Source organism: Heteronotia binoei, chromosome 6 (assembly GCF_032191835.1).
Source record: "Heteronotia binoei isolate CCM8104 ecotype False Entrance Well chromosome 6, APGP_CSIRO_Hbin_v1, whole genome shotgun sequence".
NCBI classification, from domain to species: Eukaryota; Metazoa; Chordata; class Lepidosauria; order Squamata; family Gekkonidae; genus Heteronotia; species Heteronotia binoei.
The window spans coordinates 126,990,392-127,014,253 of NC_083228.1; the positions used below are offsets into that span (position 1 = coordinate 126,990,392).

The 23,862-nt window shown below is 45.7% G+C and overlaps 1 protein-coding gene across 1 annotated transcript in view; it reads left to right on the forward strand.

Annotated features, from left to right (window-relative positions):
* Positions 1-23,862, forward strand: part of NAALADL2 (N-acetylated alpha-linked acidic dipeptidase like 2) — a 937,215-nt gene that overhangs the window by 777,704 nt on the left and 135,649 nt on the right. The window contains exon 11 of the mRNA XM_060242532.1: positions 1,831-1,926. Coding sequence (XP_060098515.1) covers positions 1,831-1,926 — 96 coding nt within the window. The remainder of the gene's footprint in view (positions 1-1,830; positions 1,927-23,862) is intronic.

Below are 23,862 nucleotides of genomic sequence, written 5' to 3' on the forward strand. Positions count from 1 at the left end.
TTACTGTAATCAAGGCTGGGAAAAGTGCGTCTCTAGTCATGGAAACTGGTGCCTGGTACCAGATCTAATACTTTATTAGTCCTCAGGAAAAGCATGCTCAACTACCCCTGTAAATGTGTGAAAAGTAAGGCATATCGACAGAAAATTCTCTCTGGGTGCCTCTAGTTCAGTCAAGCCCACAGTGGGAGGCTACAGGAAGTGACAAAGTTCCTACAGGAAGTGACAAAGGGTAACTCTAGAAACTGCCAGAAACTCTATGATATTGTCACTTGTGGTGGGAACTTCGGTAAATACATGAGGCTGTTTTTTTTTCCCTCCTGCAATTTTGTGTCCCATCCCCACAACCGTCTCATCGCTTGCCAGCCACAGTTTGGCAACCCTAACTACCTTGAATGTTATTGGAATTCTCTGGCAGTGGTCCTCTTGACAGTTTTGTGGCAAGAGTGTTCTTATTAGGACTGCAACATGCTTATGGACAGAGTCTAGTTGCTTTTGCTAACAAAGCCCAAGCTAGTGTGGTTTAGTGGTTCAGAGTATCAGACTAGAAGCCGGGAGACCCAGGTTTGAATCCTTGCATGTACCGTGGAAACACACTGGGTGACCTTGGGGCCACTCATACTCTCTCAGCCCAATCTACTTCACAGGGTTGTTGTGAGAATAAAATGGAGGTGAGGAGAAATTATGTAAGCTGCTTTGGGTTCCTGCTGGGGAGAAAGGCGGGCTATAAGTTAAATAGATAACTGCCCAGCCATCTCCCCATCCAGAGCACTGATGCTGTATGACTCCATTCAACCTCATTCTATTCTGTTCAGCTCATGGGCTTATATGATCATTATTATGTACGTTTCACCATCTTTTAGTTGATTTTAAATTGTGTGTGTGTGTGTGTAGAACTGGGTCAGCCATAGCACTTGCAGAGCTGTCCTTGGAAGGGCAGCTTCTGGGAGAACTCTATCAGCCCTGCCCATCTCACAGAGTGTCTGTTGTGGGGGGGGGAGGGTAAAGGAGATTGTGACCGCTCTGAGACTCTGAGATTCAGAGTCGAGGGCGGGATATAAATCCAATATCTTCTTAAATACATAAATAATAAACAGTGCCACGGCAAACGCTCCAATTTGCCGATGTCTGAATCTGGCTTAGGTCGAGCCATAATGTCCACAGTTTTGTACTTCACAGATGGTGTTTGTTCTTATGAGCTTGTACGGAACTACAAATGTACCAAATGTGACCCGGCTCTTATTTGCATTATAATGTGTCATTTGGAAAGATGCAAAGTGCTCATCGGCCGATAACCAGCCGTCTCATTTGCTAAGTGCTAATGTGGCGGCGGATGCTCACCATAGGTCAGTGTCTCGAAACATATCTATTGTGGGAGAGAAAGCTGGAGTTCTTGTATCTTGCAAAATACCTTGCTTTGTTATATAGCTCTGATTGTCATACCCTGTATAGGTTTTTTTCAATGCAAATTAGTCATTTCAAGTCTTGCAATTGTTAACTATGGTAAAATGGAATAAGTATAGATTTTTCTGCCCCCAGGCAAAAGAATAAACTGAATAGGGAAGTATATTTACTAAGACAGCCATCATTACGGTTGTGGGGGGGGGGAGACTTTCTACAAGAGAACTGTAACTCTTCCTTTCTGTTCTAGAGTCTCTGAATGAGTAAATTAGATCACTAAAATGAAGTCTAATCATCAGTGCAAACTTTAAAACAATTTGAAGTCCTTTGAACCTTTAGACAAAATCCAATAAAGCATTTGAAGAAGGAAATCAATAAGAAGTCTTAACATTTTTTTCCTTTCTTTCTCCTTTTTTTCCCCCTGCAATGCAGACAGCAAGCTTTCTCTCTGAAGCCCTCTTCCCTGTATCTTCAACAGTACCCAAGGAGCCGGATGCCTCCTTTCACCTGCATGAACGCATTGCTAAGGTAGGCAAAGTTAAAACACTTCATTCAATGGCACACGCATCATGTCATGTGACCCGGTTGTGGATTCATCAATTGTTGTTTTAAAGGTGTTTTGAAATAGAAATCCATCGGCTTGAAACAGTTTACAATTATAGTGTTTTATATATTTATTTATTCGCTTTTTGTGGAGCCTGCCTTTTCCCCCAAGTGGGAGCCTTCTTCGCTCCTCCATTTTATCCTCACAACAGGCCTGTGACATAGGTTAGGCTGAGAGTGTCAGTATATAGAGTCCTCCGTCCACAGCATGACAGAAGCATGAAGCAGCAGGTGGATCTACAGCGACAGCATCTGACAGGTCAGGTCAGATCAACCTTGGGAGTGAGCCGGTTCTGGCTGGACTGTAACCAGGGGAAAGCACCTGCTGGAGTCAGCAATTGTGTGGACTGCTGTGATTGGCTGTGCTGTATATATAAGGACTACTGTGGCAGACAGTATTTCTCTCTGTCGAGAGTTGGTTCCTGGCGTAGCACTTTGTCACTCAGTTTAATGTTATTCACCGCACTAGTTGTATTGTATATAGTTTGTAAATACACTACTTTTATACTAGGTGCTGGTGTGTGGCTCAATTTCTTCCCAGAGTCTACTTTCAAGCAGTTCTCTGTTTTGCACTCTGCACATGAACCACTGATAGAGAGTGTGTGACTGGCCCACAGTCACCCAGCAAGTTTTCATGGCAGAATGGGAATTTAAACCTGGGATTCTCAAAAAAGACCAATTATCAAGCTTATAGACTTGAACTGTAAAACAGCTGGTTCTGCTGGGCCATTTGTCAGGAGATACAGACCTGTTCCACATTCTCATTTGTGTCACTTGTATGTCCCCACTACTTCGAGGTATTTTTCCCCTTTCCCACAAGTGTTTGACTCCCTCTAGTGGTGAAGTTGGTACTACATGCTGTATATCTGGCATATCTCCCTGCAGATTTAAAGTACAGGCTTTATGCTGAACATACAGTGATGTAATATTGAATCGACCACTAGAGGGAGCAAAACACTGGCAGAAAGAAAAAAGCAATAGGGACACAAGTGATGAAAATGAGCGTGTAGAAGAGCCCTTACATCCCTCAAGTCCCCAATTAGGACTACTAGGCTGAAAACTGATGGGCATTTAAAGCTGCTAAGTGGGGAAGGGGCAGGAGGCAGGCAGACCAAAAAAGTGCATCCACATGTGCACATCTGCCTTCAAATGTTATGCCTTTTCGCTGGGGCGCCTCCAAGACACCTTCCCAGCTGTCTGGAAGACCAGGAATCACCCGGGGAGCCGCGAACAGGATGCGTGAGCATTCCAGATGTTCCCCAGGTGCACACAGCCTGCCCCTTTTCCAAGCACCATCTGGAAGCTCCATGGCACTCTATTTCTGGCCGGCTCTCTTTGGGACAGCTTCAAGCCTGAACCGATGTCTGCTGTCAGCCCTCATGACCTTTTAACAGACATCTAATCTGACCCTGGGTTGGATCCACATTACCACCATTTGGGTCCAAGTTTCCAAGGACTTCTACCCATAACTTATGATTTCCTTCTTCCCTCATCTTATAGCAGCCTGAAACATCCAATGAAATCTCATACCTGATGGAGAGGGGGCTTCCATGAGCAATCTTTCTGGGGACATCTTGGACTGTGGTGGGAAGGGGATATCATGCTTTGCAGGCAAAATCCCATGGTCCGGTGAGAACATTAGGGCTGGATTCAACATACTGTCTCTCAAAGAAAGTACTTGATATAGGCAGGCATTTGGTCATCTCCTTTTGCTTCCAAAAAGCAGTCCTCAGCTGGTTGAATGAGTGAATGAAATGGTAATTTATGTGTAGATATTTTTGTGTAGATATTTACATGTTCAATGAGGGAGAAACTCCAGTAGCAAATTAACAGAAATCTTTGCTTTTCCACTGAGTCCCACACACTGATCAATGTTCCAGAAATGCAGTTGGAAAAGCTCCCCAAACTGGCGTATGTAGTCTCTAGAGCCACAGGACACAGCTCCATAGCTTGGGAGCAAAATAATTGCATCGCCCCTGAAATTGGCTAAGCTAAGCAAGCATAAGGTTAGTATTCCAAGGCTCTCGAGATTCAAATGTACCTCTTGGGTCCAGGATGCCCATCTAGCTGGTGCACTCTTATCTCCTAACAACATGACACTCCATACATCTGGTTGCATGTGAGCACCAAATGCAGAGCAAATAGAATCATAGAATCAGATTTGGAAGAGACCTCTAGTCCAACCCCCGTACCTCCCCCTGCTCTGCTGCTCACAAGTTCTGCCTAAGTTCACAGAATCAGCATTGCTGTCAGGTGGCCGTCAACCTCTGTTTAAAAATCTCCAAGGAAGGAGAGCCCACCACCTCCTGAAGAAGCCTGTTCCACTGAGGAACTGCTCTAACTGTCAGGAAGTTCTTTCTAATGTTGAGCCGAAAACTCTTCTGATTTAATTTCAACCCATTGTTTCTGGTATGACCTTCTGGGGCAACAGAAAGCAATTCCAAACCATCCTCAATATGACAACCCTTCAAGTACTTGAAGATGGTTATCATATCACCTCTCAGTCATCTCTCCTGGCTAAACATGCCCAGCTCTTTCAACCTTTCCCTGCAGGACTTGGTCTCCAGACCCCCTCATCATCTTTGTTGCCCTATTCTGGACACATTCTAACTTGTCTATATCCACAGCCTGCCCTTCCACTAGGCAAATGCCCTTCCTGGTTGAGCAGCGGCTGGCTAGCTTCATTTCTCCTCTCTTCTGATTGGAAACGAAGCCAGCCGACGGCTGTGCACTCGCTGGCTTTGCTCCACTTCCCTTTTGAGAAGGGTGGTGGAGCCAGGCCAGCAGTTGCACATTGGCTAGCTGTAAGGGAGACAAAGCAAAGCCAGCCAACCGGTGTGCCACTGCTGGCTTTGCCCTGTTGGAATTCTGTATCTGTTCTGCATGACTTTAGCAGTGTTCTAGGGTTAATACTGTTTGTCTGTTTCTCTATTGTTTGCCTGACCTAGGAAGAGGAACTTGTGTGCCAATGTGTGCCAATTGTGTGCCAATGTATGCCAATTGTGTGCCAATGAAGAGAAAGGCCGGGAAAAGGACTGTTTGCTTATATAAGCTATTGGTCAGCTAGTCAGGTGTCTTCCTTTGTCTAGGTAGCAAGAGGTCAAGGAGAAGGAGGAATCTCCATCTGAGCAGTGTGACTTTCATAGAGATAAGATGTAGATTATCGCGTTTCTTATTTTCCATCCCAATTTCCCATCCCTGTAGAAATAAAGTTATGCTTTTGTTTTGATACTAAAAGGCTCTCCGTCTCATTCCGATCCAACGATCCATTGAACTGTTTGGGATATAAAATTGATTTTCCAAACAATACCTCCAACATGCCCCACCTCCCTTCCAATCTGAAGGGAAATGGAGCATAGCCAGCAGCTGCACACTGGCCAGCTGGCTTTGCCTTGCCTCCCTTCCAATCAGAAGGGAAGCGGAGCGAAGCCAGCGGTTGTGCTCCACCTCCCTTCTGATTGCTCTCCCCACCCTACCTTGCCATGCAGGTGGTGGGGTGCGTCATCGCTGAGGGGGGCAGCAGGCAGCAAGTCTGCCTGGGGCACCACACGCCCTAGGGACAGCCCTGTCTATATCCAAGATGTACTTGGGATTTCATTTACTTTCCCATCCACGTTTAGTTGCAGAATTGCTTATTGTGAAACATATTCTCTCCTCTCCATCCCAGAAGGATTAAGTTGCTCAGTGTGGTTGATATTTGCTTCCATTTATTTATTTTTTTATTTTTTTATCCTTCTCAAATATTCTTAAATTGGCAAGGCAGCTGAAGAGGGAACTGATCAAAGATGAAGAAAAAATATTGATGCAATCTATTTTTTTTTTTTTAGCCGCTGTGTTGTTAAGGTACTTTCACTTTTCCAATTTCCTTTAGTAGAGCGAAATCTTTCTGTAGGACTTCATCTGTAGGATCCAGAGTCTAAAAATACCATCTGTATACCATATGCACATTGATCTTCCCTGTAGTCCCCTAGAGGGGGAGAGAGAGCTCAATAAAGTTTTATTTACTTTAAATGGAATGTGGGGGAGGAGGAGGGGTAATTTAATTTCACCTGTAATGGAAATGTCTGAGCCCGGTACAAGAGAGGGAATTGCAGCTACACTAAGACGTACATAATATAACTGATGAGCTCTACGGTTAAGGATGAATATTAGCACATCAGTTATCCGCTGCCACCGTATGAATGGTAGATACTGCATTACATCATGCTTCTGTGAGGAACATTTCTGGCCCTGAAGACTCTGGATATGGCCTGACCTGGATAGCCCAGGCAAGACCCATCTTGTCAGATCTCAGAAGCTAAACAAGGCCGACCCTGGCAAATGCTTGGAAGGGAGACCTCCTTGGAATACCACGAGGGGGAGGCAAAGGCAGGCTGTATCAAGTCACTTCTTTGAATGTCCTCCATGCCCCAGAGTCCATGCCCTAGGAGTCACCAGAAGTTGCGATGACTTCGAGGCATGCATGCACATATACATACAAACAGGGCTTTTATATATATATATAGCAGGAATTCCTTTGCATATTAGGCCACATGCCCCTGATGCAGCCAATCCTCCAACAGCTTACAGGGCTCTTAGTACAGGGCCTATTGTAAGCTCCAGGAGGATTGGCTACATCAGGGGTGTGTGGCCTAATATGCAATGGATTCCTGCTACAAAAAAAAGCCCTGCATACAAACACACACACTTTGTAGTCCAACCTGCTGCTGTTGTTGTTCACACACACACAAAACCCTCCGAAAAAGACTGGATATGGACCTCCTTTATATTTTAGGAATGGCCTATAGCTTGTTTATAGAGCATCTCCGTGCACAAGGTTTTATGTTTAAACCTTGCAAGCTGTAATTAGAGGAGTTCCACATGCAAGGCAGGGCGGGGCTAGGAAACAAGTCTTCTGGAGATGTTGAATATCCATTGGCAGGCATCTCCTTGCCAGACTCATGGTTCATGTTTCAGACTCAAGGAGAGGAGTGTATCCTGTCTGGCTTCCACTCCAGTTGCACGCTTTTCCTGTGGATGGTAGCATTGGACATAAGAAGAGAAGACAGTAATAATCCATCAATTTAAAAGAACCCCAAAATGTACATTTTGATGCTTCCCTTTTCATAAAGGCAGCACCAAAATGTACGCTTTTGGGTTCTGTTAAGTTTGTGCATTCCATATATTCATTTCTTAATTTCTTTTCTAACAACCACTTAGTTCTTTTACAGCTATTTAATGACTGTGCCTTGACTATTTGACCTCAAGGACAACCTAACTGCTTGGCAGCAAGTGGTGTGTGATTCGCCTTTTTGTCTGCTATTGTTCTCATTCAATTACTCTTATTGTTCAAACCTCTGAGTCACCTAAACTATTATTTCTGCTGTTAGAAGATGAGTTCCTGCTTTAAAAAAAAGATGTTGGGTATTTGAAGCTCTCAGGGCATGACTTTCAGTTCCCTTCGGAGGCAGCGCTAGAGTCCTATAGCAGTTTTCTTATATATATTGTATTACAGATATATAATTAGAGAATGATTCCCAGCAGGGTCTGTTTGGTCATTTCTCTATTCCAAATGAAATCTATCTCTTTCCTCAGCTGTGGGGGGAGGGGGTCAACTTCTCTAGATTCTTGTGTTCAACATAGGTGTCTAACAGGAGATTGTCTCTACAGTTAACTCACTGAGGAAACATTGTGACCGATTTTGCATTTAGTGTTTGCTACCGTTGATCTGCGGAGCGATTCTTTCTGGATCATTTTTGCGGATTTTGCACGAGAGTCTCTTTTGCAAGGTCGCTTTGCATGCAGCCCCACGCCAAAATGTTTTGCATTAGCATCGGATTGGCATCAAAGTCATGTCAATCAAATTTGAGTCCCCCCCCTTTTTTAAGCGCATGCGTGGTTGCGTTATTGCGTAACAACGTAACAAAAGTAACCTGAATGGGGTCCCTCCCCCCTTTTTTTGCGGGCTAACTGCATCACGTGTGATGTTTGAGCTTTACTATTGGCTCTAGCATCCTGTGCCGGGTTTTTTAAAGACGAACCCAACCACTCCCCCACAGCCATTTCTATTGAGATATCCGCATTCACAATGGAGAATCTTGAGACCGAAAGTGTGGCATGCCTTTATTCCATGATGGAGGTGCTGGTTTTTTGCCTACACGCAGCAAGGCAACTCAGTCTGCTTAAGAGCATACGAAAGCTTACATTCTGAATAAGTTGGTCTTAAAGGTCTAGCACTTTGTTCTATTGCTTCAGACCAACACGGCTGCCCACTTGGATCATGGCCAGTGTTTCCTCTAAGCTGAGTTAGTGTCAGCTAGCTCACTGTATTTTAGTCTCTGGCTCACATATTTTTGTCTTAGCTCTGGCTCACTTATTTTGTCAGGAAAAATGGCCCCAGAGCATGCTAATTTATGCAGTAGCTCACAACTTTAACATCAATAACTCACAAAGTGGAATTTTTGCTCACAAGACTCCACAACTTAGAACAGCGGCAGCCAAACTGCGGCTCAGGAGTCACATGTGGCTCTTTCACACATATTGTGTGGCTCTCAAAGCCCCCATCTTGGGCCAGCTTGGAGAAGGTATTTGTCTCTTTAAATCATTTTTCTAAGCCACGCCAGCTGGTGGCTTGGAGAACACATTTAAAAGTTAAAGTTGCTTTCTTTCCACCTCCCCCTTCCTCCCCCTATTTGCCTTCCTTCCTTCCTTCCTTCCTTCCTTCCTTCCTTCCTTCCTTCCTTCCTTCCTTCCTTCCTTCCTTCCTTCCTTCCTTCCTTCCTTCCTTCCTTCCTTCCTTCCTTCCTTCCTTCTCTCAACCATCTGATGTTCATGTCTTGCAGCTCTCAAACATCTGACAGTTATTCTATGTGGCTTTTACTTTAAGCAGGTTTAGCCAGCCTAACTTAGAGCATACTGGGGAATGAATACCGTCGCCATGGAAAAACTGTACGATGCATAACACCAAGTTATTAATTTAATCTCAGAATGTTTTTAACTATAATGATTATTAATTTTATAAATGGTTGAGTTATAGTATGTATGTTTTAATTGTTGAAATGCCTATGTTGTGAGCCTCCCTGAGCCTGCTTCGGCGAGGAGGGCAGGATACAAATTATTATTATTATTAGAGGAAGTATGTGTCATGACCCTGGTTTTCATTGGAGGTCGCCCTTCCAAACCCTGGCCAGGGCTGACCCTGCTTAGGTCAGGGCTAAGCAGGGCGCAGAGTGGTAAAGCTGCAGTACTGCAGTGCTAAGCTCTGCTCACAACCTGAGTTCAATCCCGGAGGAAGCTGGGTTCAGGTAGCCGGCTCCAGGTTGACTCAGCCTTCCATTCTTCCAAGGTCGGCAAAATGAGTGCCCAGCTTGCTGGGGGGAAAGTGTAGATGACTGGAGAAGGCAATGGCAAACCACCCCGTAAAAAGTTATGCCGTGAAAACATGAAAGCAACGTCACCCCAGAGTCAAAAACGACTGGTGCTTGCACAGGGGACTACTTTTACCTTTACTAAATTTTACTACTGACTGGATTTTACCTTGGCAAACTAGGCAGGATTGCAGCCTGCAGACTGAAAAAAAAATTAATATAAATCTCAACAAAGTTCCAGGATTCAAATGGATTCCTGATTATAAAAGTCGGTAGATATCCAAGAATGAAGAGGGGACTACAGTAGAAAATGAGCAACCCAATGAGAATCACAGATAATGGTAGGGGGAAAAACTGAAATAAAATTTCAATTATTACAGCAAATAAATTAATATCTTAATTCTATTTCATCATCAAAAGTAGATTCTGATATTAATATCCATCCAATAAGAACAGCATATTTTTATAACAAGAAATAGAATATCCCAATATTAAATTTCGATTTCTCCTTTTAAAACTTCAGTCCATTTAACTTTCATAGGTGCAGTTCTGCTGACCCTTTCCATGAAGTACTTCCTGCTCAACTTTAAAGGTAAACAGACACAAGCACATTTTGAAACAGACCTGTTTGCAGGTTTCTAAACCTGCCGGAGATCTAGAGCTGCATGGTGGCTATGGGGGCGGAGCTTCCCCCACCGGCCAGCTGGCTGGGGGCGGGGGGAAACCTGTAGAACCAGGGGATCCCCCGCTGGGACCTGGGGATTGGGAAGCCTATGAAGGAGTCTCAGAGCGGCTTACAGTCTTCTTTCCCTTCCCCTCCCCTCAACAGACACCCTGTGGGGTAGGTGGGGCTGAGAGAGTTCTGACAGGAACTGCTCTTGAGTGTATCAACTCTGTGAGAACTTGTGACCGACTTAAGGTCACATTAGCAGGTGCATGTGGAGGCGTGGGGAATCAAACCCGGTTCTCCCAGACAAAAGTCTGCACGCTTAACCACTACACCAAACTAGCTCTCACACCAAACTGGGGTGAGAGCACGCAGAAAAGGAGATCACACTCTTTGTTAGACTCGCATTTTGGAAACCTAACAATGCAATACCATGCATGTGTACTCAAAATTAATTCCCACAGTGTTCAGTGGCATTTACTCCTAGGTAAGGGCGTATAGGGTGCATGTTAGTGTGTGTAGTTTGGGGAAATAGTTTCGGCCTTTGCTTTAAAAAAATTGGTTCTGTTTTGCAGTATCAAATCATTGCTTTTCCATGCAATGCATAAACGGGGGAGGGGGCAGGAGAGAGAGAAAAAGATGTTCTTTGTGCATTTTTCTGACATTCCTGAAGAAAATGCACCCATACCTCCGTCTTTATAATGTAGAGACAATGATCCAGCTTCTCATAAAGGCAGGCTTTCAAACTGCCACCGACAGGGGTCTGTGCTTGAGTTGATGGGATTTTAAAGCCTCACTTTTCTTCTAGGATGGATCGTTCACAGATGTGTGTTTTCTCTTCTGTCATTCCTAAGTGCCTAATTAAAGTCAACAAAGGAGGAAAAAAAAATCATTTGCAGAAAGTATAGTTTATGCAGAGTATTTTTTTCCCCCCCTAAGCCTAGAAAAGTTTGAAAAGCTTACTTTACTGTTTGTGGACTCAGGGCCGGAACAAGAGCTTCGGGCACCAGTCTGCCCTAGCTCTACCGATTTCCAGGCTACCCTGATGACACCCTAACTAGCCAGCCCAGAGCTGCCAGGGTGGCCTGTGCCTCCAGAACCTCTGTGTACCAAAAGGGCAGTACAGACCGCCAACCAGAACTCCTGCTGTCTGTTCCCAGCCCTGGACCTCAAAGGCAACCCCCAGGTGAGTCTAGGCCATTGCCAGGGGTCATTTGGTAGAAAAAGAGTTGCCAGAGCTCATTAGTATAACTCATTTGCATAACCATTTGCATATGCCACACACACCCTGACATCACCAGAAGGTGTACTAAATTACATCAGCTCAGCATCTACCTTAAAGTGCTTCTTGAACTATAATGGTCATAATAAAACCTTACTCCTGTCATACTTTTTCAATGACTTTCTCCTTGGTGGCCACAGTGACATGACAAAGATTTCTGCCTGTCTGCTTTATATGTTTTGGTTATTTTCTCATTTTTTTGTGGGGGGAAATATTAGAAAGTTTGTCAAATCTTTGTGTTTAGCAAAAGTCTAGTATTGGGGGGGAGGGGGAGTAAGAAAGAAAGAGCACTATAAAGAAGAAGAAGAAGAAGAAGAAGAAGAAGAAGAAGAAGAAGAAGAAGAAGAAGAAGAAGAAGAAGAATTGCAGATTTATACCCTGCCCTTCTCTCTGAATCAGAGACTCAGAGTGGCTTACAATCTCCTATATCTTGAAGTGGGTGGGGCTGAGAGGGCTCTCACATAGGCTTCCCAACCCTCCCGCCCTGGCAGGGGACCCCAGAATTTCCAGCCTCTTCCCCCGCTCCCCCAAAAAATGGAAGCGGGGGGAGGGGGAAACGGCGCCAAGGAGCATGGCGAGCCACCCCATCCCGGAGCGGGTGATGCCGCCACGCCGCTGCCGCCCCCTCCCCACCCACCGCAGCTGCTCCTCCGAGATGGGCCCAGGCTGAGCCCATCACGGAGGAGCAGTCATGGCGAGCGGAGAAGAGGCGGCAGCTGCGCAGTGGCATCACCCGCCCCGCCTCCGAGGCAAAACCAGAGAAGGGGAGGGCGGAGGCAGGCCAGGAGCATGGCGAGCTGCAAATCCGGGCCCTTCTAGGACCCGGACTCACGGCTCGCCACACCCCTGGCACGCCTCCACCCCCCCTCTCTACTCCCAATCTCCAGGAATTTCCCAACTCAGAGTTGGCAACCCTATTAAAGGGCATTGCTGAGGGAAAAGACTCACCTCTTCACCCATCTCTTGACCTGCATAAAGCTTATTGTCAGGGATTTTATGTAGAAAAAGCCCAGCAGGAACTCATTTGCATATTAGGCCACACACCCCTGATGCCAAGCCAGCCGGAACTGCGTTCCTGTGTGTTCCTGCTCAAAAAAAGCCCTGTTTATTGTTTATAGTACATCTATTTTCTTAAAGTAAAAAGTGATAAAGGTAAAGGTAGTCCCCTGTGCAAGCACCAGTCATTTCCGAATCTGGGGTGATGTTGCTTTCACAATGTTTTCACAGCAGACTTCTTACAGTGTGGTTTGCCATTGCCTTCCCCAGTCATCTATACTTTCCCCCCAGCAAGCTGGGTACTCGTTTTACCGACCTCGGAAAGATGGAAGGCTGAGTCATCCTTGAGCCTGCTATCTGAACCCAGCTTCCACCAGGATCGAACCCAGGTCGTGAGCAGAGAGCTTTGTACTGCAGTTTTACCACTCTGTGCCACGGGGCTCTTTAAAAAAATATGATAGGCATATAATAACATAGTAGAAATAATGCAATGAGTAAAATAAACTAAGGACAATGGGGAAATCAGGGTTATGGGAAATCACAGGGAAATACAGGTCCATGTGTAAACAGCTTTGAGTCAGATAGCCAGTATGGCATAGCAGACAGAATGTCAGAATAGACTCTGGGACATTCAAGTTTGAATCTCTACACTGTCAGGGGAGTTTGCTGGGTGACCTTTGGTCGGTAACACACTCTCAGACTGACTTCTCTCACAAGGGTACTGTGAGACAAAATGGAGGGCTGGAGAATGGTAGAAGCTACCTCAGGTCCACACTGGGGAGAAGGGCCAAGTATAATGAAGGCCCAGTTCTTCCCACACAATCCTGTTCACCTGTTAAGATCCTCACACTAATCTCTGTTCTCTGTTCCAATGGAGGGGAAGCTGGCAGGAATTGCCTTTCAGATACTCTACCATCACCACCAGTGTTCCCTCTCAGCTGAGCTTGCTCACAGATTTTTAGCCTCCAGCTCACACACTTTTGACTTAGCTTAGGAAGGATGACCCCAGAGCACACTGATTTATGCAGTAGCTCACAACTTTAATGCCAGTAGCTTATGAATTAGAATTTTTGCTCAAAAGACTATGCAGCTTAGAGGGAACATTGATCACCACTGAGTTCTATGCTTTGGGCTTTTACTAGTTCCCGATTTAGAGTGTGTTCACGCTACACTAAATAATGCATTTTGCAACTCGATTTTTCCTGTGTAAGAATAGCAAAAATCCAGTTGCAAAACACATTATTTAGTGTAGGGTGAACACACCCTTAGTCTTACAGGGTTTCTGTTTTCACTTGTTATATTGTATCCCTCATTCTGTAAACTGCCCAACTTTGTATGCAATTGGTAGCTATTATTTACAAATGAATGCCCATGATATTGACAAGAGGGTGTCTATGGCAAAAGGACCCATGTATTGTGGGGACCATGTAAAGTATCATATGTTCTCTAAGCCCAGCACTCATTTATTTTGGATCCTGGAGAACCATTTGGAGCCATTCAGAACTTTTGAAAGGGCTATATATGCTTATCTTGTCTTGAAAGGATGACTACCCCCACAAAAGCCCCTCTGAGGTTTGTGCATGTCAAAGGCCTTCAAGTTGCTTCCAGCTTATGGTTTAATGACATCTGAAATGTTCTACCATTAACTGTTGGTGTTGGAGGAGAGGAGCCCAGGTCTTGCAAATGGAGGACTGTGGCTTTCTTGATTGAGTCAATCCATCTCATGTTGGCTCTTCCTCTTTTTCTTGTTCTTCAACTTTTCTTAGCATTGTTGTCTTTTTCAGTGACTCTTGTCTTCTCATAATGTGACCAAAGCACATTAGTTTAGCTATTTTGGCTTTTTAGGGAGAGTTTGGGCTCAAGTTAATCTAGAACATACATTTTCTTTTTTTTTTTCTTTTTGGCAGTCCACAGGATCTGTAACACTCTCCTCCAGCACCATATTTCAAATGAATCAATTAAACCTCTTGAGTTTACCAGCTTGTAAAAACTGTTGCATCGACAAAAGGGTTGTGTTGACTCATGGTTGTCAGTTAACGTCATCCGATATAAACCCTGGAAACTTTACGGTGTGATCCAGTGCCCATCGTAGTCTGTTATCTGCAGTTCTATAATGTCAGCCAGTAAACCATGGTGGGCAATGAGGCTTTCATTATGTAAGTCTTGGAATAAATTGGCTACTTGGCCAGAAAGATTGCAGGCCATCAGCAGGGGAAAATGTGAAAAGAAACCTTCTTCCTTTTTTTGGAGGTGGGAAATGGACAATGAATTGTGAGGTGTTCAACGTGACTTACTAAATCGAATCTCAATCTTGGATGTAGGTAGACTAGGGAGTTCAATATTCCGACAAGTCAAAATGACTGGCTGGCCAAACTGTCAGGAACTAAATAGGTGGTGAAAAAATATTATTCTTCTGAGATGTTATTCAGCTACCTGAGGATTCAGATATGTCACATTTTATCTTGTCTTTCCTTTAGTGTCCTCTGGGTGGGGAAGTATGGATCACTCAGTCTTTGTAATAAACTTGTGAGGTGTATCAAAATGAAACAGAAGGACTTCCAAGCCACTCCATTAGCCAAACTACATAAGGCAGCATCATGACTTCGTATATACAGTATAATTAATCAGTAACTTTACTAATGCTAGATCTTCTTCCTAAAAATCAAGTACAAATATACATATTGGGGTACAGCGGGAAGTGTTTGTAAAGGGACACATTGGCTGAGAACAGACGGGCATTTAAAGCCACCTGGGGGGGTGGGAGGCAGGCAGACTAAAAAAACATGTCCACACACGCACATCTGTCTCCTGTCCTGCCTCCGTCCCACCCCCAGCTTGCCAGAATCCGGCTCGAAAAGGCACCGCTTTGAAAGTGGTGTCTTTTTGCTGGGGCACCTCTGAAGTGCCTCCTTGGCTGTCTGGAAGGACGTGAAGTGCCCAGAGAACACCCAGGGAGCTGCAGGTGGGACGCATGAGCATTCCAGATGCTCTCTGGGAGCCCAAAGCCTGCACTCTTTCAGAGTACTGCCCAGAAGCTCCAGGGCGCTCTATTTCCGGCTGGCTCTCTTTGGGTTGCTTCAAACCACCTTGAACTGCCCATCTGCAATCAGCCAGAAAGGACCATTTTCACTTATGTATGTAAGTGCCATCATGTTGGAACTGACCCCAGCAAAGGGCTTTCAAGGAAAGTGAAAAGCAGAAGAGGTTAGCCATTAGGAATGGGCAGGAACCGAATCATGAAACAAAATTCAGCATGAATTTTGCCCTGTTTGTAGTTCGCAAACAGAAGTTCATGATGGGTCTACCAACATGAACTTCCATTAACTTTTAAAGCAGTTCTTGATTTTTGTGGTGGTTCGTGGATGGAGCAGAAAGCAGTGATTTAAAGGATCTCTGAGTCCCTTTAAATCCCTGCTTTCTGTTCCCCAAGAAGGTCATGAAAACAGCTCTTTCAGGCTGTTGTGCAGTATCTTTAAACTATAAAGTGACTGCAGAAGACAGCTGAAAAATAGCTACATGGTAGGAAGCAACCTGCTCCCCATCACTCATTAGTTTTTCAGGCTTTCTGAAAACCCCATTTAAAGGGACTGTGATCCCTTTCAACTGGGTTTGCAGGGCCACAAACTATGGTTCAGTTTGCAAACAAACATCCTGGTTCACTTCAAGGTCCAGTGTGTGGTTCAGCCCACAAACACTGAACTGAACCACATTTTTTCCTGGTATGTGCCCATCCCTATTCGCCATTGCCTTCCTCTGCAGAGAGTTCCTTGGTGGTCTCCCATTCAAGTATTTGATAGGATTGGACTATATTGTACCAGCTTCCCTCTCTTGCAGATCATTCATTGAGAGAAAATGGCCAGGGGGAAGCAGAGAGATTTAGAAGAAGCTGTGTTCTCCCTTTCAGTTGGAAAGGACCAGTCGGAGAGCCAGTTTGGTGTAGTGTTTAAGTGTGCAGACTCTTATCTGGGAGAACCGGGTTTGATTCCCCACTCCTCCACTTGCACCTGCTAGCATGGCCTTGGGTCAGTCATAGCTCTGTCAGAGGTTGTCCTTGAAAGGGCAGCGGCTGTGAGAGCCTTCTCCAGCCCCACCCACCTCACAGGGTGTCTGTTGTGGGGGAGGAAGGTAAAGGAGATTGTGAGCTGCTCTGAGACTCTTCGGAGTGGAGGGCGGGATATAAATCCAATATCTTCTTCTTCTTTCAATGTGAAAGTGCATTCTATTGTCTGTGCTTGCTTTGGTATTCCATGAGTGTGGCTAGAGATCAATCACAGGGTTTGTTTTAACCCCAGTTTGTCCTGCCTCAGCAAAACCATGCTAGCACTAATCAAGGGGATGGTCAGCTCCTTGCCCCTATCACCCTTAGCTCCTAGCTGATTTCATTTTCCAAACAGCCTAACCTAGACTATTTTGGGCATATGTGTCACCTTCTATTCTCACTCAACCCAGTCTGCCATCTACAGGCCTGAGTGAGACGACAAATACACTCATTCCAAATATTGTAAAATTTGGGTTTTGGAATATTCAGAATTATTTATTTATTTATTTGGTAAATTTATATCCTGCCCTTTCCCAGATGGGCTCAGGGTGGATCACATTCAAGTAAAACCGGTCACATACAATAAAGACAATAAATACAGTTACAACAGCAGCATTATATAACAAAGGCGGGCACATAGTGCAAATTGAAGTATAATCATTCAGTGGTCCAAATATAGTAGTTCAGATGATAGATCACTGTGGGGGAGGATAGCTGATGGTATAGGCAATAAAGTAAAGGACGCCCGTTTGCCTCAACTAAACGCCTGGCGGAACAGCTCTGTCTTACAGGCTCTATGGAAAGGTAACAAATCCGGTAGGGCCCGTATCTCCACAGGGAGCTGATTCCATCAGGTTGGGGCCATTGTTTAGTAAAAAAAAAACACTGTTTAGTAAATTCTGAATATTTCAAAATCTGAATTTCACAACCCTACTATAAACGAATATATGAATTGGCCTGTGTTTAGTGGTCTTTGTTCATCATTCATCTGCCATACACAGGGACACACATGAAGCTACCTTGTACTGAACCAGATCATCGATCCATCAAGGTTGGTATTTTCTATCAGATTGGCAGCAACTCTCCAGGGCCTCCAGTAGTGGTCTTTTTGGCACCTACCACCTCCTTCTTTTATGCAGAGATGATGGGGATCGAACCAGCGCCCTTTTGGATAACAAGCCAGTGCTCTTCCACTGAGCAACAGCCTTACTTTTGTGGGGCACGTAAAAAAAAAATGAAGTAGTAACATATTGTTCTATCTTGTGTGCTGTGATAATAAACAAGATAAAAACACTTTAGGAACAGGGCTGACTACATGCACTCAAAACTAAGCAATAAGGAGTTCATTTCAATTGCCATGCTTTATATCTGTAATCTTGTATTCAACAATGCTGTTTTAGCCTTCGCTCTCTCTTTATTTTCCTCTTCTTTTTGCAGAGCATTTCAACACAGTCTTTTCAATTGTGTAGCATACACACAGCTGGGCCTGAATATATAAATCCTGATTTAGCAAAGTAAATATTGCTTTTATGATAATCAGTATCCAGCACAAATGTACCCTTATTGCCATAAATTTAGCATTTCCTCTCAATTTTGAGGTGATAAACCTTACTCCCCCGTTAAGGAATGCGTCCTATAATACCAATTACCGTTAATCTTTGGAGGGACATAAGATCGTTCAAATTGAGCCCAAGCTGGTTGCTGGAAGAGTCAAGGTTGTAATTTAAGGTATATTTTCTCACATACAAGCAGAGGAAGAATCCAGCATTAAGGGCCAATACTACAATAGCCAAGATCTCCAAAGATTTCTCAGGGAGCACATGTTAGCTTACACATGGAGGAGGGAGAGGTAACGATCTTGCAGCAAGGCAAAGCAGAAGCATTTGAATATTTTATTTATTTATTTATTTATTTATTTGGGATTTGTATCCCGCCCTTCCCACAAGTGGCTCAGGGCGGCTGATATTTGTATCTTTTACTAATGGACAGTGTATGTGTGTGTGTGTGAATTACTGAATACTGGGATTTAGGTGCATTACAGCTAAGTATATAATTACAGTATATTATTCCCTGCTTTTAAGTTGGCAAAGAACCAGGCAGTAATAGCTTGGCTTGGTCTTGAGCAATGCAGGACCACAGACGTCTGTCTGGCTTTCGCAGATATATGCAGACAAAACTGGGCTCTGTCCCAGAAAACACCACTCTGATCTGTGTGTGTGAGGATCTCCCCACCAAGTATATGATGAAGTCAGATCAGCCAGTGTGGATCACAGATCATGAAGCATAGTGACCAAGGAAGTAGTCCTGTCTGATCAACATCATGCGAGACTACTGTGTGTGTTTTTTGAATCCCATATGGCCAGGGCTTTTCTTTCTTTCTTTCTTTCTTTCTTTCTTTCTTTCTTTCTTTCTTTCTTTCTTTCTTTCTTTCTTTCTTTCTTTCTTTCTTTCTTTCTTTCTTTCTTTCTTTCTTTCTTTCTTTCTTTCTTTCTTTCTTTCTTTCAGCAGGAATGCAGTTCCGGCTGGCTTGGCATCAAGGGTGTATGGCCTAATATGCAAATGAGTTCCTGCTGGGCTTTTCTACCCAAAAAGTACTGTGTGAAACAATGGTGATGTCAGGGGGTATGGCCTAATTTGCAAATGAGTTCCTGCTGGACTTTTTTCAACCATCACAACAAAAGCCTTTCATATGGCATACCTTTGTTCAGAGCTTAAACCAAAAGAACAAATAGATTTTAATTCAATAGCACCTTATAAACCAACAGGAATTTCAGGGTCTAAACTTTCATGATTCAAAACTCCAGGGGTGGAATTCTAGCAGGAGCTCCTTTGCATATTAGACCACACACCCCTGATGTAGCCAATCCCCCAAGAGCTTACATTCCCTATGTGGAGATCAATTCTCATAGGATATAATGGGGAATTGATCCAGAGGTATCGGGGGCTCTGGGGGGGGGGCTGTTCTTTGAGGTAGAGGCACCAAATTTTCAGTATAGCATCTCGTGCCTCTCCCCAAAATACCCCCCACGTTTCAAAATGATTGGACCAGGGGGTCCAATTCTATGAGCCCCAAAAGAAGGTGCTCCTATCCTTCATTATTTCCTATGGAAGGAAGGCATTTAAAAAGGTGTGCTGACCCTTGAAATGTGATGGCCAGAGCTCCCTTGGAGTTCAATTATGCTTGTCACAACCTTGCTCCTGGCTCCACCCCCAATGTCTCCTGGCTCCACCCCCAAAGTCTCCTGGTTCTTCGAGGATTGGCTATATCAGGAGTTTGTGGTCTAATATGCAAAGGGGCTCCTGCTAGAATTCCACCTAGGGTGACCATAATGTCTGTAGGCCAGCCAGGGACACAAGGTCACTAATAACACCGGTCAAGATGCAGGACAGGAACCTGGAAGTGACCGACAGGCTGCTTCAGCGTGCTGCTGCGCCGGCCCCCTGGGCCCCACAACGATGGGACCGATGCCACAGGGACGGGCTCGAAACACTCTATAACCCCTCAAAAGAACAGCAGTCTAGCTCGCTTCCCCCGAGCCCTGCCGCCATAAGCCTCAAGGGGGCTCATTTTGCGGCATCTCCCGGCGGGAGGGTGGCACCCGCACGGGACACATATCAAATGAAAGAGGGGGCGCAGGGCTCTCAGAAACAGCCGGCGGAGGGAGTCGGGAGACCACTCCACTGGGGGATCCACACCCTGAAAGTGATGAAGGTGGCGCAGATAGAGCCAACAGAGCCAACAGGACAAAATAAATAGGCTGCATTATGCAGCACAGTTGAGAAAGTGCCTTATCCCATATACTGATGAAGTAAATACAGGATCTGAGAACAAAATTGCACTAGAAGACACAAACACAAAGCTCCCTTACACTGAATCAGTGCTTGGGTCCACCAAAGTCAGTATTGTCACATAAGAGAAGCCCTGTTGGATCAGGCCAGTGGCCCCTCCAGTCCAACACTCTGCGTCACATAATAACATAAGAGAAGCCCTGTTGGATCAGGCCAGTGGCCCATCCAGTCCAACACTCTGCGTCACATAACAACATAAGAGAAGCCCTGTTGGATCAGGCCAGTGGCCCATCCAGTCCAACACTCTGCGTCACATAACAACATAAGAGAAGCCCTGTTGGATCAGGCCAGTGGCCCATCCAGTCCAACACTCTGCATCACATAACAACATAAGGAGGGAGGGAGGGAAGGAAGGAAGGAAGGGAGAAAGGGAGGGAGGGAAGAAGGGAAGAAAGGAAGAAGGGAGGGAGGGAAGGAAGGAAGGAAGGGAGGGAAGGGAGGGAGGGAGGAAGGAAGGGAGGGAGGGAAGGAAGGAAGGAAGGAAGGAAGGAAGGAAGGAAGGAAGGAAGGAAGGAAGGAAGGAAGGAAGGAAGGAAGGAAGGAAGGAAGGAAGGAAGGAGGGAAGGAGGGAAGGAAGGAAGGAAGGAAGGAAGGAAGGAAGGAAGGAAGGAAGGAAGGAAGGAAGGAAGGAAGGGCCTGCAGGGACCAGCGGAGGCCGCGGGGAAGCCTTCGCTGGCCGGCGCTGGTCCCGGAAGGCCTTCCAGAGGCTCTGGAAGGCCTTCCGGGACCAGCGCCGGGTGCCCCGCGGCTTCCCCGCGGCCTCCAATGGTCCCTGCAGGCCCTCCAGAGAGTCTGGAGGGCCTACAGGGACCAGCGGAGGCCGCGGGGAAGCCTTCGCTGGCCGGCGCTGGTCCCCGAAGGCCTTCCAGAGGCTCTGGAAGGCCTTCGGGGACCAGCGCCGGGTGCCCCGCGGCCTCTCCGCGGCCTCCGCTGGTCGCTGGAGGCCCTCCAGAGTCTCTGGAGGGCTTCCAGCGACCAGCGGAGGCCACGGAGAGGCCTCCACCACTGCCGCCGGGCCCCGCGCGCGGGCGGGGAAGGCGGGAAGTGAGGGAGGGAGCGTCCCTGCGCGTGCGCAGGGGCCCTGCGCAGGCGCAGGGACGCTCCCTCCCTCACTCCCCGCCTTCCCCGCCCGCGCCCGCGGCCCACCGGCTCCTGGGCTGCCTAAACCGGGACCTTTAATGGTCCCGGTATAGGCAGCCCGGGATCCGGGATTGGGTGGCCAGATCCGGGAATGTCCCGGGAGACCGGGACGGTCTGGCCACCCTAATTCCACCCCTGCAAAGCTCCCTTTGTCAGACACGAGTAAGAGTGAAGATTTCAAAGTCTTTTTACCCCAGCTGGAAGATGCGAGGTGTGTTGTTAAGAATGCTTGCAAAGCAAGCAAAAACACAGTGCAGGTTGAAATCAGCTTGATTATAGCAGAGGGAAAATGCATAGGGAATTCCTATTAGCATTCGATGAAGGGAGCTTTGACACTGAAAAGCTTATACTCCAAAAATCTTATTGGTCTCTAAGGAAAAGAGTGCAGAGCAGATGTCTCATCCAAGAAAACCTGGAGCTTCTTGGCCACTGCTCGCTCAATTACTACCCCCAGACGTTGGGTGGTAATTGGCCAGCTCCTTTTTATCTTACGAGGATTTCTTTAACAAAGGTCTAACTGTCAGCTCCTTTAGGGATCTGGGGAAACAGCCCTGAGAGAGAGAGAAATTAATAATCTGTCTCAAAGGGCCACTTACCACTTCATGGCATGATTTCACCAGCCACAAGGGACAAGGATCCAAGGAGCAGGTAGCTGGCTTCACAGCTGGCAGGACTAAAGGGAGTTTTTTGACTTTGGAAAGCTCATATCCTAGAAACCTTGCTGATCTTTAAGGTATGCTACTGGAGTCAAAACAAAACAAAGAAAAAGGTTGTGTTTTTTTTTTTTAAGTCAAGTGTGAGCAACAGACAGTAGGTCAAGCAATTGCAGTAGGACATGCTGGAGAAAAGACTTTTCTGAAGAAGGCTTTTCTGAAGAAGAAGTAGAAGAGGAGGAGGAGAAGGAGGAGCAGATTGGATTTATACCCTGCCCTTCACTCAGAGCAGTTTACAAACTCCTTTCCCTTCCTTTTCCCAAAACAGACACCCTGTGAGGTAGGTGGGGCTGAGGGAGCTCTTTTGAGAAGTGCTCTTGAGAGAGAAGCTCTTTCAAGAACTGTGACTGGTCACATCAGCAGGTGCACATTTGGAAATACCTGAAGATTATGGGGGCGGAACACAGGGAGGACAGGGTTTGCGGAGGGAGGGACCTCAGCAGAGTATGTCATAGAGTCCACCCTCCAAAGCCAGCATTTTCTCCAGGGGAACTGATTTTGGTCATCTGGAGATCAATTGCAATAGCAGGTATCACCAGGAAGTTAGCAACTGTACTGGGGAGGAAGGTGGTTGGGGTGAGAAAAACCTCAGCAGGGTATAAGGGCATACAGCCTATAATATAGTGGGTTCTAGGCAATGATGAGGCGAGGTGGTAGTGCAATATCAGCTCTTTATTGATTTCAGCATACTCAAGGCTAAGCATAAGACTGCTGAACTGAGCCAAGAGGGCCAACTATATACACACCCGTGTTCCCGCGCAAGCGTTTGATTGGTCCATTCAAACCAGTAGGGGGCCCGTGGTTGGAGCAGGGTGGCAGGGTTTAGGATCCTGCTGCCCATTGTTTCCAAGTCCCCAAGCTCTGGCCATCACGCTCCAATCAGCCAGGCAGGAACACCCAACTCAGTTCTCACTTGAGTCCATATACATTACAGCGCCCATCCTCCAAACATTCATCTTCATCAGGGAAACTGATTCCTTTTGTCTGGAAATCAGCTGCATTTGTAGGAGACCTCCAACGGCCACATCAAGGTAGGAAATCCTTGTTATTTGAAGATCAGATGTAATTCTAGGAGATCTCCAGGCTCCACCTGCAGGTCAGCGAGCCTAGATATCCCTTTGTTTCCTTGGTATAGACTGCAAACATTACACTTACATTGTCACCCCTGGGGTTTTAGAGCACCCTAGTCCCACCTTTTGGGAGTAAATGACAGTTGTTAACGCTGATAGTGTTCTTGGTTTGAGAGGGAGCCAGCCAGGAGGGAGAGGCAACATTTCTGGCCCTTCACCCCTTCCTCAATTTAAAATGCTGCCTCTGTTAAAAAATTAGCTGTCGACCCAGGCCCTGTGAATTATGCCTCGTTAAGGAGCCAGAGACGCATGCGTAAACCTTCAAGGTTCATGAATATAAATGCTCGGATAACTGTCATAATCTGTTGCTGTGTGAATTATAACTCAGGTTAATGATTCAGAGTGTTCGGGAGAAATGGTTAGCTTTTCATACGGGTGGTTCAAAAGATCACAATGAAATGCAGCCATATGTAAAAACGACACAGTCATTAACACAGAGGCATAGGCACACAGCCAAATTAACATGTGCGCGTTGTCGCTTCTTCTTCGAAGGCAGCTGGTTCTTCACTGTAAACAAACAGAGCTTGCTTTTAAAATTTACAGTCCCTTCCTCCTGTGAATCTCCAGGTTTATTTATTGTGGCTGCATTATGTGAATTTCTTCATTACCTTGGAAGGAAATAATAATCAATTCTTCCAGTATTGGAGTATTTCATTTCCTACCATTCAGAAGGCATCAAGTCTTTTACTGATCTCCGCC